The sequence below is a fragment of the Panulirus ornatus genome, chromosome 47, assembly GCF_036320965.1.
Source record: "Panulirus ornatus isolate Po-2019 chromosome 47, ASM3632096v1, whole genome shotgun sequence".
Lineage (NCBI taxonomy): Eukaryota > Metazoa > Arthropoda > Malacostraca > Decapoda > Palinuridae > Panulirus > Panulirus ornatus.
The window spans coordinates 2,326,999-2,346,505 of NC_092270.1; the positions used below are offsets into that span (position 1 = coordinate 2,326,999).

Consider the following 19,507-nt stretch of genomic DNA (forward strand, 5'->3'; position numbering starts at 1 on the left):
TGAATGTTGTATGGTCAGAAATCAGTGTTAATTCTGTGACTTTACAGCAGAGAAATACATAGTATAAGAATATAAATCAGAAATCAGTGTTAATTCGGTGACTTTACAGCAGAGAAATACATAGTATAAGAAAATAATCGTTATGGGTATCATCTTTGCACGATGAACAGTCCTCCTCCTATATCTGCTTTTCCTATACTTCCTTTTCTAATCCTTTGAATTTTTCCTTTCATTCTATTCCTTAACTTTCCAATTCTTACATCTGATCAATAACTAACTCTCAAAGTGTGGTGCTCATCTGCTCTGGGTAACAACCCGGTAAGGGATAACCCAGGAGACTTTTTTTTTGGATTTACAGACTTGAGGGGTAAACTTAGCCAAAATTCTGGGATACTTCGGGCATGATTTGTCATCGATATTACCTGCCATCATTTTTGGGAAAGTCTCACTACTTAGGGTTGCAGTACATACATAGTTTCTATTTTTTTTTTCATTTAATAATACTTCTGGAGAAAAATAGTACTGAATACCTGTTGTTTGCTACAGCATAAAAATGGGATCAACATGGTATGAACAATTTTCAGTTGACATAGAATTGTAAAAATGGTGATTCTTAAAGAAGGAATTCGTACTTCAACAGCTCTATCCTTTGTAGTTTCTTATTCTTCTGGGAATTTATTTTCCCTCTTATTCTTCTGGGATTTGATTTTCCCTCTAGCATGCCATTTACAGCTAACATAATAACATATTAGTATTAAACATAATTTGTTTACTTTGTTTACATGTTTATCCTCATTAGTAAGGTATGAATAAACCAAGGTCTCTTGCTCTCATCTGGTCTCTAGCTGTAATGAATAATACACTGAAACCAGATTCTACTACCCAAGGTCATTACCCTACATGTTACTCTGTAGTTTATCTTGAGTGCCTCATTTACCTGATTCACCCTACTAACAGCTCTTTGTCCATCATACACCACAATGATCCCATTAATTCTATCTAGTGCACACTTCTCACTTATTCATAACATCTACAATTTATCATATGAAAGTTCATTATGCTATCTAGTACTTACATTCGTATTATCCCTTATGCATCCATAAGTAACATTATACCAATTACTTCGTAAAAAAATAATGATAGGTCAAAAAGTCCCAATTTTATAGTTATCCCCTAAACACCCAGATAGGAGCTGGTTCTTCTTTCAGAATAATTCACTTTCAACTAGCTACTGTTAAAAAGAATTGCGAAGTTTAAGTTTTACAGTATATCTCAGAACATTACATATTGTCTATCTGTCTATATCTCTGATGCCCGTTCCCTCCAGTAACTGCCATCAAGGGGATGGCCAGGGTAAAAAGGGTCTCTACTTCTCCCTGTCCATACATGCCTCCTTCGCATGCATTCTACTATTTCTCTCCATCCAGTACTTTTCCACTCTATTTCCTTTAGTCACAATACATAATGACGATAATGAAACCTTAAACTTAATGGACTGAAAGCCCCAGTGGGCCATTTTAAGTTTACAGAGGTGTGAAGGTCAACTTCTGTGTACATACATATGTTGCGAGAAGGTTAACATTCATGTTACAATATTATACAGGGTATACCAGTGTGTGCTTTTTCATCATGATATATAACATAAATTTTCAGTCTTTGTACAACAGTTACAAGAAGTAATTTCTTATATATTTCATATGGCCATTAAATGGAAAAACCTAATAAAGAAGTCTTAGAACAAGAAACTCCTATCAACATTAATTCATTTAGGTTCCACTTTCCAGTGGATTATATATCCTTAAAAAATATATACAAAAATAATCTTCATGTATGTTGAAACTATTCATGTATTTTCTATCAAGGATGGTGTATCCAGTAATGAAATAACTGAAATATGATACTATTTAATGGACACCTCATTTTTCTATCAAATGGTTCATGAAAAATCCTAAAAAAATACAAATAATCTGGCTTCTTAAGGTAAAGGTTCAACTACCAGTCCACTACACATCTTTATTCTTTTAAACCCCAAGGACCTCTTTTTCTAGAGTTCTTGCAGCTTCAAGGCTGCACTACAATCAGTAGCAGGGGAATGATGGACTCCTTTGGAGTGAGAAAATCTTCAACAAGATTGATCTCCAGCGTTACAACCTTGCCAAAGGTGACTTTTCACTTACAACGTAACCACAAGCACTCAACTTGGTAACATCTGGTACATCTCCACATAACCAGAAATGGTGAAACACTTCCTCATCAAAATCAGATCATGCCACAGGCAATCTACATCAAAGAATATTCATAAGGCATATGTACACATACATGTCAATCATACAAACCCTTTATTATGGCTCAACTGTAAAAGTTATGCAAAAATAGCAAAATTAACTGTGCACTGTCGGTGAGATTTAGACTGCCACAGTTAGAAGATTAACCATTTTAATTACAAAAGTTGAAGCATTCCCTTAAAATCAGATCATGTCACATGTGATTCACATCAAAGTCTTCACAAGTTGATCACATAAACCCTCTCTTATGGCTCGGTAATAAGGATTAGACTAATTACTATAAAATGTGACTGTGTACTGTGCAAGTGATTTCTTTGACTCTGCTACAATTGGAAGGTTAACCACCCTGATGCTGGATTACTGTCATAAAAAGGGAAAAATTTCTCCATATACCATACAATAAATCATCCAAGCTCTGGTAGTGTAAGTTGATCCTTACTCTTTGAATTGTACACTAAGCAGCTTCAGATTCCCATACTTTTAAGATGGTAAATAACTTTCTCAGTGCGAGTGAATTTCTCATTTTTTGCAGCTAAATTCACATCACAGTCTTATCTAACAGAATGACTTACAACAGGCATTGCAGTTTCTTACTTTCCTTATTGGTCTCCTCTCATTTCTTATGTTTATTATACCCATTCTGTTTCTTAGTAACCTCATTTGCAGAAATCACAATTATTCTTTTTAATCATTCATTTATGTAGCTTTACTTCATACAGTGCAATTGGATAAGGACATCATTATATATGTTACTTAAACTAATACTTAAAACTCTTAAAGAACTATTTTGAGTAGTGATAAAATACACAAAGGTGTGAACATGGTTAATATATACAAGAGTCGTATATATAGTCTGAGTGTATGAGGTCTTAGAATTATCTTTAACTCCTTAAGAAGGAGTTAAAGATTTTTCTATTTGTAAATGCAGCTTAACATTGATGGCCTGAATGACCCTGCCAGTTTATATGCCTATAGCCCAAACAAATACTAACCATTTATTAACTTTAAGTATTGGGAGCCACCCTGCCAAACAGACAATGTAAAAATGACAAAAAAATTAGAAAAGGATTTCACTTATTTAACTGTCCTGGGATCACTACTCTCATCTTCTACTAGAATAACGTACTGACAATCATTATTACTCAAGTCATCAAGAGTTTCAAGAACAATCTCTCCTGATGATGACCAAGGTGGTTCCTGACCTGACACATGATAGACAACTTCATCTTCTTTAAGCTCAGTAACTGGTGGCATAAAAACTATAGTATCTTTAGGCTCTATAGTGTCTTCATTTTCTGTATAAGTTACAGTGTTAGATGGGGATACAGGTGACATGTCTGGATGTACATTTTTCTTATTCAAAACACTTAAATGCTTGCTGGTTATTTCAGTAGATAACTCTTGTAATCTGTCTGTGGCATCTTTACAGGTTTGAATATCAATACCAGTTTCAGTTCTACTAAGAGCTATGGCTATATTGGATCCTAATTTACTTAACAGTGTCTTATCTTTTGAATTGATTGTCAAACTGCTACTCCTTTTAGTTTTCTGCTCAACAATTTTGGTGATTCCCTGACACTCAGATTCTCTTCCCACTTTCTCTGCTCTGCAAAGGATTAAGATGACATTAATAAAATGTTTTATGCATTCATATTCTAAAAATACTATACAAGCACATGCTGTTGGAAAATGGATATTGAGCATTGCCATCAATATATTTTCAAACGTGATACATGGCTAAGGTTTATTGTGGGCACAAGCATATGATGCTCAAAGAATTGGTTCAAACATTTGGTTCATGGGGAACCAATTGTGAATGAAAACTGTGAATGAAAATATCTGGTTTGATGGGGGGGGGAGTTAAACAATAATAGATGGGTACCTACCTACGAGTACCTATGACGAGATTTTGCCACGATGCCAGGGCTAACACGTGGTACTTTCCACAATGCTTGCTTGTTGTACTATTCTAACCTACCTACAAGTAACTTTAGCAAGATTTTGCCACAATGCCTGGACTAGCACTTATCACAACGCTTGCTTATTGTACTATTCAATTTGTCTTGACCGCTAACCTATAAGTCATCTCAAATCATGCTTATTATACGATACTTTTTTTCTCATTGGCTATTCTTCTCATGTAATTGTCTGTTCTAGGATCATATGTTATTGTCTTCAACCAAGGGTCATTCTTTTGAATGTTTCTGTAGTCACTCCTGGTATGGCATTGAATAACTGTTCCAGCTTCCATGCTGGTCATTCATATATTTTTCTCAGGTACCTTTTCATTACATGTCCATGAATTACATTTGAATTAAGGATTCTGTATCTACTAATACAGTTCCTTAAGGGACACCTAAAGGCTAACACTGTTCCTTATGGTACATCCAAAAGGTCAATATAGTCAGATGTCTTTCCATTAGCAAATCCTTTGAAATTGCTTTGGGTAAGAAATTCTTTGATCTTTTTCCTATTTTCTTCTTAAATAGCAATTCTTTTTACTTTCTTTAACAGTGCTCCATAATTAGATTTGTCAAATACTTTTGCAAAATCTGGAAAAACAGGGTCCATTCTTCTCCCTCATTAGTATGTCATAGACAGCAATGTGGTGACCTAATAGTTGCATCTGTGCTTTTATCTATTACAAAGCAATGCTGGTTTTCATTTATGATTTTGTTGTTAGTAAGATGCACCATTATGCATTTCTTCTTTACTCTTTGAAATACTTTAATTATATGTGATGTCAAACTGACTAGTCTGTGTTGCTTTGGAATGTCTGGATCCTTCTTTGAGTAACAGTGTTATATGGTTGAAGTTGATGGTAAGGGGACAGTGATGCTGTTACTTGATTTTTCATTTGAAAATTTTCTAAAAAAAAAAACAAATAACTAAAAGATACTAACAAGAAATATGCATCACATGAAACACATCCATGTAATCATGGTCAGACAAAAAAAATGAAAAAAATATATCAGACAAAGCAAAGTGACTTCAGTGTCAACTCCCTCCACTATCACTCCAAACTGTGATGTCTCATTGCTTGTGCAGCAGTTGACAATAAACAACTGAAAATATCAAAATATGCTTTAAACAACTAAAAATATTACAGTATACTTTAAGCATTAATGTATAAAGCTTGTGTCTATCTGTGAGACTTGAGTGCAAGTACTGGGACCAGAGTGGGGCCCTAAAATATAGCTCCCCTTATACTAATATTTTTGTAGTGCATTCGCTAAAGTAAAGGACAACTTTACAATAATTCCAAGAACTTACTTAGTGGTTTTTGCATTGCTGGGTACAATTTTGGTCTCCTCCCTATGTGTGACACAAATTTCCTTATGCCGTTCTAATGCACCCTCGGCAGAAAACAGTAACTTGCATTTTGAGCATTTATGCTGTGCCAATCCATGAAGCTGGAAGGGAAAATGTATATAATAACAGTTCATTTTAACCAAAGTAAGAGAAGTAGCATATTTTCATTAACATGTATTTCAATTATTTCCAAACCTATACCTCTGTAAAATAATGTATCTATATGAATTAAGTACTGAATTGTCTCAGATATTAGTAACGCCCATGAAAGACAGCTTGGTTTTCAGCTCAACAGGAGAGTACAGAATGGCCTTAGAAATGCATTATTTTTTTCATGTGCAAACTCTCTCTCTCTCTCTCTCTCTCTCTCTCTCTCTCTCTCTCTCTCTCTCTCTCTCTCTCTCTCTCAGTCCAAGATGAGACCAAAAATTGATAATTATGTAGTCATGGGGCAGCTCGGAGGAATAGTCTTATAAATCAAGGAAGGCATGCAGAAAGCATTTCCCACTAGCCCTGCCATTCTAATTGAATCTTGTCGTAGGTACTTAAAAGTTAGTACAAAAAGGTGCTCTTGTTTTTTTAGATTATGACTAAACGATTCCCAGTTTAGGGAAAGACATTTTACCTTCCTAGCTCGCCTATCCTATGTATACAAATTACATAAACTTATATTGCTTATCTTTTTTTCCTTCTAATTTACAACACTCAACAGGATCCAAATGAAAAAGAAACTGCAGGAGTTAAAACATTCAAAGATGCTGGAGATCACATAAAAGCACAATTAAAGAATTATACTATCAAGTGAAGTAATAAGTGGTGTGATGGTGATAACTTTCATGAAAAGACATAGAAGACTAGTTTTGAAAATTTTCAATGTACATAAAGTATGTTGTACAAAATTACATCCTGCTGTTCTGCATGGTCACCAAGAAAGAAGCTGAAATCAATAAGCTGGGGGGTATTTACAAACATTTTGACATGTAAAACTGAAGGAATGGAACATGAAATGTTATGAAATCATTTATAGGAACTTTTGATCTATATAATTCAAAAAAGTAGAGAAAGATATACTGTAAAACATGAATGGCAACATGTGAAAGTAAAGAAAACCATCCTATGAGCAAAAATTTCTTAGACTGGAAGGTAAAGCTTAAACCTGCAACAGTTTCCTATATATTCTTGAAAAGGTACCAAAGAAAAATATTAGTGAGCAAGGCATAAAAAAAGATGAAGAAACTTTCAAATATTTTGCTCATAAAAAATTAGACTTGTAAAAGGAGTGAATACTGACATCTCAAAAGAAGACTGGATAATTGGCTTAAGTGTAAAAATTATAAATAAACCTTAATGTGAGTCCTGAGCCTCAACAAAGGAGAAAACTATGCTCATAGCATATACATATATCATTAGAATAACATACCTTACGCATATGGTAGGTATAACTAGAGTGAAATCTCCAACGTTTATTACATCTGGAACAGTGATATAAGGCTTTCTTCTGGTGGTGTACTCGCTTGTGCAGTGTCAGGTTTGACATGCAACTAAATATTTTTTTACATTCAGTGCACGTGTATCCTTTATGTGCCCTCAAGTGCTCAGCCAGCAAGGAGGTATGTGGGAAGGTACGACCACATTTTGGACATTGATGAGTCCCATGAGACAGGCCATGTACTTGAGCCTGATGCCGCTCAAGAGCCTCTTTCCTGCTGAAGCTCCTACCACATTGATCACAAAGACACCCCTAAAAAATGTATATATGTATCTATACAGGAATAAAAGGATTCAGTAAAGGCATAAATTTGGAAAAATTAAACACTTCCAAAAGCTATGACTTAATCTGTAAAAAGAAATCATGTTACCATGCACAGAAGTGCAAATAAAGGTGGCAATACTGAAGGCAGAGCATTAGAAAAGATAGTTCTGAAGAATAATGAATATCTGCAGAGCTTATAACTTATAAAACTGGACATAAAAATGAATTGACATAAAAATGAATTTTTACAGCAATGGCAAATATGGAAAGCTGATCCCTGAGTACATTATCATTCCAATGCATTGTGTAAGTGTGAGACTTGGTTAACCATACCCCCCACACAATATCAGTATCCATAAACAGAGAAAATCAGTGTCATTTTCAGACAGACTAAAAAATTAAGGTAATGCAAGATAGGGAATTTATAAGGAGAGTGTGCAATAGCATGGTAAAATTTTTACAGCAATGGCAGATATGGAAAGCTGATCCCTTAGTACATATTCCAATGCATTGTGCAAGTGTGAGACTTGGTTAACCATACCCCCCACACAATATCAGTATCCACAAACAGAGAAAATCTGTGTCATTTTCAGACAGACTAAAAAATTAAGGTAATGCAAAATAGGGAATTTATAAGGAGAGTGTACAATAGCATGGTAAAAGGGATGGGTGTGAGAGGAAGATACCTTGTGACATTAGGAAACAGAGTGAAAGAATTCTGGAGGAAGAGAAATGGAGGAACAATGCCTGGAATGGTGTACTGAGTGAGGTATGTAAGGTTAGGGATAAGTGGTGACTCTTGCTGAGGGAATGTCCATTAGATAGACAGATAAATAGCATCCTCTTTTTCTGTAAAAAATAAACAGACACCTGGCTTCAGATGACAAGTCCTATTAAAGCAAGAGGCCTGAAAACAGTCTCACTGAGTATTTTGCGAGGTCTCTAAAGGTCTCACATGGCGCTAGAGGAATTTAAGCCTCAAAAAAATTCATAAGGGTAATAAACTTACCCTGCTATTAAAAGAGTATACATAACAGATCTGAACAATGGTGTAACAGCACTAGCTTCCAAATTTTTTTTTAATTTAAATATATTCAGTATCCAGGAAATATGTGCCCAGGAAAAGAAATGTTATTCTTTTTCCATCTTATTTTTTATTCACGTGCCCACCCTTGCACTTAAAGGTAATAAAATCATTAAGGTAAAAGATTCAGAAAGAATTACACTGATATGTTTCTATAAATCCATAAATCTTAAAATTTTGATTCACTGTTGCCCACCAAGATTACAGGCTGCAGGCTATGACTTTTGGCATAAATACATCACATAGGATATTTGAAAATTTTGTGGATGTGGTTATAACCTGTCTAAGGAGATAGAGATTAAAGTCTTTCCTTATTTGGACAACTGCCTTGTTTGGCACCCTATCTTCTGAGATGTTGGCAGCTCAAAAGATGGTCCAAAAGGGGGTAAATAAGTTTGGCTGTATGTTGACTGAGAGAAGTCTATGCTGCTTTTCTCCCAGAAAGTAAAATGGTTAGGTTGGGTTTAGGATACATGAAATCACTCCTTGTTCCTACACTGAAAACTTCAGGCTATAGCTCAGGAAAATATACAGGCAAAAAGTTGGAACATATTGTTGGGCTTCACAGCTGAAACAAGAATCTTGTTGAAACAAGTATGTACTTAGTTAAGGTCTTAGGCATTAATCAGGAAACAAGTTAAAGAGGTTATCCTTCACACTAAGCTAAGGGACAAAGTAAAATGTTGGCTAAAACCACAGTTGTTGAGTGGATCACAGCTTTATAATCTGAACAATTTATTTGAGTCTCTAAGAAAGGAGATAAGGTTTCACTACATAAACAAGGCTAAGGCAATAAAAGGTATGGTATCATCCTTTGAATTTGGCCCATATCAATGTAAAGGAATTAGTGGGAATGTAAGATGCCTTCAATCATGCAAGGCTGCAGAGAGGTGCATCAATAAATCCATCTTCACAACATATCAGGGAAGGAAACCATGTATAAGAGAAGAGAGAGAGAAGTGGAGAAACTAAAAGAAGAAAGTTCTCTACAAACAATGCTTCAAAAACTTAACCAGAATCCCACACCAAAATTGAAATGAGCTGGGTTATGTGATCTATTTTAATAAATACTTTCATCTTGAAAAATAAATAGATTACATCTTCAGTATCTGTATGAATTAAGCACATCTTATTAGTCTTCAAATCTTCAAAGCAAAAACAAAACGGGATCACTATTCACATGAAAATTCTGTTGATCAAACGCTTATAATCCATCTACTCGTACCTTTTTGATGACTGCTGGCCCTTCATGAAATGACTTCAAATGTCTTGGTAAATAGGCTGCACTGGGAAGTTTAATCTGTAAGAAAGTATACATTAACATGTAATATCCACTACTACAAATATGGAGATTACCTCCACTTACATTAATGTCAAAATGGTAACTATTTCATAATTTGTAAACTAACAAATGTAGAATGGAAGAAATGAACTTAATAAATGTGATGCTAATATACTCCCTTAATATGTTCATACTATAGATGGGCAGCTTGATACACTGCACATAACTTCTATAACATATGTATCCATCTATCTATATCTCTGATGCCTGTTCCCTCTAGTAACTCCCATCACGGGGGTGGCCATAGCAAAAGAGAAATAAGCTTGATCATACATAATGTGCAAATATTTTTGAAGTGAACTCACTTATCCCTACTTTCACGCAGCTGTGTCATGATCCACTGGGTTTTCCTGGGATGAATAATGCTTGATTAATCATGCCACAGTCAAACTTAATGTATATAAAATCACAGCTACAATGTCTCCTGAGGGCTTTCGAAAAAATCCACTTAAGAATTATGCTGTAAACACTGACTAATTCATTACTTCCTCATAAAACAATTTGACATCACTTCATTGAGACATCTCCCACTCATCTGTCAAGCATGCCAATCTTGCAAAAGAAACAGTCAGGCAAGGTGGTTAGTTGTACTATGATTAAGGCTTAACTTTTTTTGCATTAGCTAGTTTGCTATAGTGTAGTTCATTGGATATCAGGGCCTTGACGTCTTACATATGAAATTATGATTCAGTTTTATACTGTAGTTCATTGGATATCATGGTTTTGACGTCTCACATATAAAATTATGGTAAAAGTCAATCCGTTGACATGGACAATACAAGTCTCTCTTGTTGGTCACTCAAGGAATAAACAAATTTGCCCCTGTAGGTTCAGCATGAGTGATTTGGAGGCGAGATGTGTGGGTACTGAAAAGGTCAACATAGAAAGGATCATAGCCTTTATCTGCCATAATTTTTTATGTCTCTGGTAAATGCCAGATTCTGGCATTCCTGATTTACCTCCCATTTACCCACACTCTCAGCATATCTTGCTCTAAGACCCGGCATTTACTTCCCTCACCATCGAAACAATAACATATCCTTGACATAGATTAGCCCCAACAAGAGCCATTCACCCATTATCCAAAACTCTATCTTTCTATATCTCTGATTCGTATTCCCTCCAGGAACTCCCTCAGGGAGGTAACCACAGCAAAAGGGTATCCATAACAGGTGAACTCCAGTGCTGCTTCTTAGCCTTTAGTGCCTCACCCTTATCAGCCCACTGGCATGGGGCAACTTGTACATATATGACTTACTTTCCCAGTTAAAAGTCCTCCCTGCAACTAGTAACATTCTATTTACATAAATGCCACTTACAATTCATTTTCTTTCTCCAAACATTTTTCACACAAATTCTTTGAGCTAACACTTGTTCCACTCACCTTCTACTTTTGAAGCCATACTGCTCTTCCCAAGTCAGACACTCTGTACAAGCCTCCAACCTGTAAATCACCAGTCTCCTATACACCTTACCAGGCACACTCAATAAATTTATACCTCTATAATTTGAGGATTCACTTCTCAAATTCACTTTTTTTTTTTGGTCCTCTTCTAGCAGTCCTTAGGTACCCCATTATCTGAATAACCTATCAACAACACTCCCTCTCTATTTGTTGAGAAACCGAAGAATGAAATAGTAGCAGATTGAACAATGGGAAATGAAGTGAGTGACAAGGAAGAAGAAGGAACTAAGGTCTAGGGTGCGATGAAGTGTTTGCAAGGAAAAGTCGCAGTCCACTGTGACAGAGACTGGAACCCTTGAAGGCATAGTAATCCCACTGTTGTTGGATGGATGCAAGTCTTCGGCCCTGAACACAAAAAGAATAGAAAACAGAGGAAGTTTTGGATATGAAATGCCCGAAGCCAATGAGTGGTATGAGACAGGTTAATCATTCAATGTATGACAGCATCAGAATTTGTGTCAGTATGCACTATCTGATTGAGAGAGTGAACCAGAGTGTACTGAAATGAGTTGATCTTGTGGAGAAAACAAGTGATAACTGAAAGACTATTATGATCTAAGTCTCCAAATTGGAGGGAGCAAGGGGAAGGTGGGGAGACAGAGATGGAGATGAGTGGTGTGGTTTGAACATTCAGGTGATTGGAGTGTCATGTATTGTGTGTGTGTGCGTGTGCTGTCAGTGGCCTTAACCATGGTATATTGAATGATGCCGGAGTTTTAACTGGACGATTTCAGTACATTATACCTGATACTCATAAAACTTAAAATAAAGCTTCCTTCTTGTGTGCTAATGTTACCACAGACATCTTCATGTAACACACTATATCCTAAATCTGTAGACTAAAAGCATGCAAAATGTACAAAAATAAACCCATCCCAGCAGACTAACTGAATGATGATAAGACTGTTAATGCAAGTAATGCAACTGCTTGCAGTGTTTGAAATTAAAACATTTATGAAAGAAGTGAAAGCTCATCAAGATTATTAAAACTTAACATAATTAGCAAACAAGTTTAGTGGTTGGAACAGACAGAAAACAGAATAATTTTGTTAAAAAACAAAAATATAAAATTGGAAAACAGCAATCTCTAAAAGGCAGCATCAGGTCTGAGAGCATAAGGGGGACCCCCATGTGAGTGACTACAAAGTGAAAGTGGTCAAAAGAGTAAACCATCAATGGAAAATATTGTGATCTTTTAATTTTTTCATAAGTAAACCATTCCAACCAAATCAACCACCTCCATGAAGCATCTAAGTACTGGAGAAAAGGAAAAAAGGCATGTTTTAGATATAGCATAGAGACTAAACAAACAAAGGTCCTTACCAGACAAATGTGACAGCTCACAGGCATATTTTTGTAGCAAGAATCAATATGTTTTATGTAATCCCTTCTTACAGCAAACACATTTTGGCATCCTTTGCATGTATATGAAATATTTGCTTTTTTCTTCTTTTTAAAGCAATCATGAGTAATGTACTTTTTCTTTGAAGTAAAGTCTCTTTTACATAAATTACAATTAATCTGAGTTTTGTTAGGAGTTACTGTAATGTCACATTCTCTTAAAAATATTCCACTATCATTTGGCAATCCTACATCAAAAATTTGAGAATTTTCTGTATAATATTCATAATCCTTCATTTTCTTTGCTATCTTCCTTCTTTTTGGTGAAAAGTTTTGTAAACTGTCTAAAGTCATTTCTCTTATCAATTTTTCTTGAACCCTATTAGTTGTTTCATAATTAAAAGTGTCTAAATTATTACTTTCATTTTCTCTGGTTCCTTTTAAACCTTCCTCTGATTCCATATTTCTTGATTTCTGTTCTTGTTCTTCACATGGGGTAGAACTCCTTAATATATTTTCATTTGCAAAGCATTTCACTTCATTCTTTTTCTCTCTATACTTACAGTTTTCAGCTTGTTTGTCATGTGCATTTCTGTAATATCCATGGTCATTAGAGGGTGTAAATTCAGAGTTTCTTGAGGAAGGTAAGCCTTCCTCTTTAACCCCTTCATCTGATACATCTGTTTGATTAATTATTCTGCCACTATCATTTTCAGAAATCTTTGATAGATGTGATTTGTCATTTTCTTCTACAGCAACATTAACAACACTCCTCTCGCTATAAAGTTTAAGAAAAGTTTCTTTCAGTTTCTCTAGTTCAAGCTTATGAAAATCTATTCCTAATATCAAACGGTAGCACCTGAAGCATAATCTGGAAAAAGTAATTTCATGGCCTAATACAATTCCAGTGGCTTCAGACACCAGTGTACCAGAATGTCGTAAACGAGCACTGCCCTTCACGCCCCGACCTTCAGTGAGTTTTCGTAAACACACAAAACAAGAACTGGATAAATCACCACTGGACATTTTCCTGAAAAGAGAAGCATAGGTTAACTGATTCATTTTCCAAAAAGCCCTATTAAGCAAATTACATTCAAAGATACTTTAAGCCACTTTTTCACGATAAAAAACTGAGTTTATAGTTACATTTGAAGAAGTTATGAATTACTTTAATCTTTCAGAATTTCATGAAAAACTACTAAAATCACATTTACCAAACAAATGAAAGAGAGACAGACAGACAGTGAAAAAAAGTGCCAGAGGGAGCACATCTACATGCAATGAAAAGAGATGAAAGGGGGAAGGAGTGTCTGCATACATGTACACACATCACACAAATGCAAAAAACAAAAAGACCACCCGGCTTGTAAAGGGGCATTTGCAGAAGAAACTGACATTATTTCTTCATTTTAAAATGGCTGATCACAACTTTTTGAATGTGTCTCTCATTCTGGTATTTAGGGCCAGCTGAATGTGTCTCTTAATTTTTGGCATTTATCATCTTTAGAGATAGCTTATTCCATGTTCAATTAACCTATTTGCAAAGAAACAAATAAAAAATTGGTGTGCAGATTTTTCTCTCAGTTTAACGAGTTGTTTCAGTTCACCAGATCCCTGAATACTTCAAACAGGTTATCTATAGTGATATCTTTTTGAGCATCATACAACTAATATTAAGTCACCAAGAAGCTTTTGCAGAAAAATACAGCAGGCATAATATCTGCTGTGTGAAAGAAGTGATGAATGCAAACAAACTGAAAAGGTGGCCTGTGTGAAGAGATAACGAGGAGAGACTGAGTTAAAAAAGACAAAAGGTGTGAGTAAAAGAAACAAGGAGTTGGAAATATTTAAGGAGAAAGTGCCTAAGTATGTGAGAAAAGTGCATATGGTGGGATGTGGGCATATAAGAGAGGGTAGTGAGTAGTTTTGGTGAACAAGTTACAGCAAAAGTGAAACAGAAAAGAGAAGTTTATGGATGGTATCTGTTGGGAAGGAGTGAAATTAATTGGGAAGAGTATAAGAAAAAGTGGTAGAAGGTCACAAGAATGGCATAAGAGCTGAAAAAGAGGTTTCATAAAAGATGCAGAGAGTAAACACAAACTTGAGAGATTACAAAAATGCTATGGAAGCTTATTAACAGTGTCTGTGAGAAAAAAGTACAAATGAGGGAGACAGCAAGTAGAACTGATTTGGAAGTGGTAGAAGAAAAAGTTATATAAAAAAGAATGACTAATTGAGGGACTGAAGAATGCTAAATAATGGGTGTGGATGTACTGTGTTTTGGACAAGATGATATGTAGACCAAAAAGAGTCAAGACAAATGGATTGTGAAAAAAGAGAAAGAGAAAGCCTTGTCCAAGATGAAAAGTGTAATCGCATCAGAAATGCCATCGAGTTTCTCAAGGAAGGGGATGACAGTGTTGTTGACATGTTAGGCTATTCGAGTTATCTAGATAAAATGACTGAGGACTTGTGACATGCATTTATACTGATCTTTAATAAAGGCATGAAGAATAAAAATGAATGTTCAAATCACAGAGGAATATGAATCATGATATACCTGAAATATGGTGTATTGGAAGAAGTCCTTGTCAGAAGAGCACAAGGAACATAATGAATGTTCAAATTATAAAGATGTCTGATGGTTTACCTGGTAAGGAGTGTGGGAAGAAGTCACTGTCAGTATAGGTAATGATGGGTATGTTTGAAGTTATAGTAGTTCTTACAGTGTTATATGGATTCATATCTTGTGTAAGAAAGTAAAAGAAAGAGGGGTTGATGTACTGGAAAAAGAATGTCTGAGGACAATACTTGGCAGGAGAAGATTGACTGTGTAAGGAGTACATCTGTTGCAGTAAGTGCAGTCTGATTGTGGGGGTTAATTGGGATGACCTGAAATCATTACGGCATATGGAGATAATGAGTATGAAGACTGACAAAGAATCTAAAAATATCATGGAGAAAGATGGATTGAAACAAGCTCAAGAGTATCAACGGCTGAACATTCAGGAAGATGAGAGGTGTGCATTGGATAGAATGAGTAGCAGCGATGTGATATATGGGGGCAACAACATATAAGTGGGCTGAACCATGGAATATAAGGATATCACAGTTTTGTATAGAGTGTGGGACTTGGCTGTGGATGAGAATTCTAGTTGTAGTACATTGCACATAACTGCACTGGATTTGAAAAAAAAAAAAAAAAGGTGAATGTTGATATGCTCCATGTATTGCCATGCTAAAGCAGGAAAGGCAATTACAGTAGATATAAAGAATGAAACTTTGAATACAGTACACATAGCCCTCACTACTATCGCATTATTGAACATTCATCAAAATCATGATCTACAATTGTTATTGCAAAACAAAAACACTCGGTATTCAGTGCTTAGTGCAATGCGGAGCTAAACTAGACTTTTACCAAATTAGTGATCCAAATTTAAATGCAAAACATCAGATCTTATTCTCCAAAGTAAAAGAGCTACTTCTGATGTGATATCTGTTAAAATGAGTCACAAATTCTAGAGGTGCACACATTGAGTTCATTTCAACCTAAATCATATCTAACTACTGTTTCACTTAATAATATAAATAATGACTGCTGTATTAAAATGAAGTGAAATTTTATCAAAGTTCAGTTATATTCTTATAAGTTGTTTTCGTAATTATGTACTTAAGGGGTGCAGCAAATAAAACACAATTTTTAATAAAAATCAGACCAATGGTTTCTTCACAGATGGTGGAACTTTATTCCACTTGCAGTGATCACTTCAGAAGAGCTTTATGTTAGTTTGGTTACAACAGATAAGGTTTCCTGGGTGGGCATTATGTTTCTTTTGTAAATCCACATATGAATATGAAAATACAGGTAATCCCATCCTAAGAAACGAAACTCAAGCCAACCATTCATTCACAGAATTAATCCCTATGTAACTGATGTAATTTTTGTCAATATCAAGGAATTAGAACTAGCATGCCCCTAAATTAAGACTACTGCCTTGCCTAATAGGTTCTATGCTTCAAAACGATTTGGTAAATAATAACCAAAGAACTCTGCAAAAGCTCTTGCAAAAGCTCTCTTGCACTGACAATGAAAATATATTTAAATGATCTCAAGGAAACTTTTAAACATATCGATTACACCACCAAATGATTAATTTATGAGCTGTGTTACTATCACAGTCAGTGATAACCTTAAATTTGTTTTGCCCTGCATTAATTTAAACTAAACCTTCACCACTGTATTTCCTGACATATTAAAACAAGGGATATCAAAGAATATGCTGCAGTAGCTATACTATCTCACTGTACTAGCTGAGTTTCATAAAAATTTTCTACTTAGCAAAATTCCAGCCTTACCTTTTCAACAGTGTAATACTTCAGTAGACCAATTCCAAGGATAAGCATTACATCTCACGCAGTAGTACTTAATGTAACAAGTTCTTGCTTGTATCTTTCTAATAATCAGCTGACACACATCAATGTTCTCGGACGCATTAAAGTACCCTGCTGAAGATATATAGTTTTCCGTTTAACTGTAAATTTTACCATGAATTTACCAGATTAGGATGGTTGGACTTTTACTCTATAATTTGTAGCAATGTTTGTCTTGGTTAACAGCTTTCCTAGCAGTCTTTCCTTTTCGCAGTGTTACACATCAGTACTCCCTGCAGTATTGCGTCAGCCACCAATTCTCCCTAGAGCGAATACCAACACCGAGTAACCAAGGCCACAGAACCAGTGGTCTTGTTAATCATATATATATATATATATATATATATATATATATATATATATATATATATATATATATATATATATATATATATGCAAGAGGTGGATTATATGAATACCAACTATATTGCACTGATGCGAGGCATGTGATATAGATGAGAAAGTACGGAAAAGGGTGAGAGTATTGGAATGGAAATGTTGAGGAACGAGGAAGGTTGATAGATTATGAAATGGAAAGAGAGAAGTATGGCAGTAAGAGTATGTCTGAGAGAGCTGATGAGGGCGTGCTGAAATGGTTCGGACATAATGGAAAGAATAAGTGAGGAGAGGTTGACAGAAAGGATATACGTGATTAGAGGTGGAGAGGACAAGAAGGGGAAAACCAAATAGAAGATGGAAGGATAAAGTTAAACAAACCATGGAAGCTAATGGACAGCCTTAGGAGACATGGAGACCACTGGTAATAGACAACTATAGGATAAGTTTAAACGGTGTTTATATTATTGTAGTTATGGATGGTGCATAGACGGTAAGCGAGAAACTGACTTGTATATGTTTGGGGAGTGTGGTTTCTGGTGGGTGTGTATGACTGGTGGGTTGTATTTGATACTGAGCTGGTATATATATATATATATATATATATATATATATATATATATATATATATATATATATATATATATATTCGCCATCTCTCGCGTAGCGAGGTAGCGTTAAGAACAGAGGAGTTCCAAATTCCAATCCTTACTCTTGGAGGGCATTACGTGATCTATGAAAGTGTGTTCAAATGCTTAGAAGTATGGCCTCCACTGCAATTGTTTGTTCACGTTATAACTTAAGCAGATGTATCACTGTGAAGGTGGGCCCGCTTTGCATATTTCATAATGTCTCCTTTATGGGAGAATGAGTGGATGAGATCTTTACAACCTGTTTTCATGTTTTTGATATCCACCATTTGGCTAGGCTTTTGTCCCTGTCACTCCATTCATTCAAGATGATACATGGATGCCACAGTCTCTTGGCATTAGATGATCGTACTTTTTCGTAATCATTTATCACGAATTCTGGTCAGCATCACCAATACCATTTCACTGCTGTGTCACAGGAACACATCCAGTAGAGGCAGGATCAATGTTGAATGTACAGGTAAGTAGTCCAGTCTTAGGTCGATCCTCAGTGGGCAAGATCGCATATGAGGATCTGCAAACATAAGTTATGCAAAGTTATAAAAAAAAAAAGTTTTCAAATCAGAATGGTGGCATTATCGGGCTGGGTCACTTCTGCTGACTGTACAATCTGTTGATCTACAGTGTAGACTTGCCAACGTCTGGGTTATTGTCGGCTGATGTTACCCCTTTGGATGATATCGAGTCTTGATCAGTTGATAGGAGGTTGGGGATAGTTGTTGGTCGAAGCTGTCTGTCTTGCTCTGAAGGCTTTATATATATTTTTTCCTACTATTACAAGTATCTCTGATGGGAGGGACGAGACGAGTCAAACATCAAGACGTGCTGGCCTATTTTCCTCTTGATTACCTGTGACTGCCAACATACCATAGCATCAGTCATACGCTTGCTAGATTAGGTCTCCGTTTCTTGTTCTGTTTGAAATATTTTCAAAACTAATCAAGCAGTATTGCACAGTCTCTTCCGATAATCATTATACAAACCTACAACATATCTGATCCATGTTAGAAATTTCTCTTCTGATGACTTTAGTCTTGGATTATCCCACGTCCCCCTTACCTAGAGACATATTGGCACAGGTGTCACTTCGCGTCCTGTCCCAGGCTGCTCTTGTTGACACAGGTGCTACCCATGTCGCAGACTGTCGTACATAGTGGTGTCTCGAGTAACGAAGAGGACTTGTACGGGATCATGTTAGAGTTTTACATTCTAACCTCCCAACTGGATGTCGGCTATCTATATGATATAGATAAGAAAAATCACTAGTGGAGGAGGGGCAGCAAATGAGTTTCAGTCGACATGTCTTGGAGATGCAGGAACATAGAAAAACCTGTTTGACCGGTTTCAGAGATCCCTCAGAAAGTCACAGTCTGGTTCCCTGCTGAAGGCGAAGTTCAGAGGATTACATCACATGAACAACTTATTTTCACTCCACTTTATGAATTTTTCCTCATCCTCATTCACAAGGAATCGTGTCTTGTCTATTCAAACTTGGTATTATTCTT

At 35.7% G+C, this 19,507-nt stretch overlaps 1 protein-coding gene across 1 annotated transcript; it reads right to left on the reverse strand.

Moving 5' to 3' along the window:
• Positions 1-1,891: 1,891 nt before the first annotated feature.
• LOC139763430 (uncharacterized) lies at positions 1,892-17,283 on the reverse strand. Its single transcript, XM_071689465.1, has 6 exons — positions 16,942-17,283; positions 12,565-13,612; positions 9,660-9,734; positions 7,018-7,338; positions 5,559-5,698; positions 1,892-3,891 (listed from the first exon to the last, which is right to left on the reverse strand). Exons 2-6 carry the CDS (start codon positions 13,606-13,608, stop codon positions 3,360-3,362), a joined length of 2,112 nt encoding a protein of 703 aa, XP_071545566.1. The 5' UTR covers positions 13,609-13,612; positions 16,942-17,283; the 3' UTR covers positions 1,892-3,359.
• Between the last annotated feature and the right edge of the window lie 2,224 nt (positions 17,284-19,507).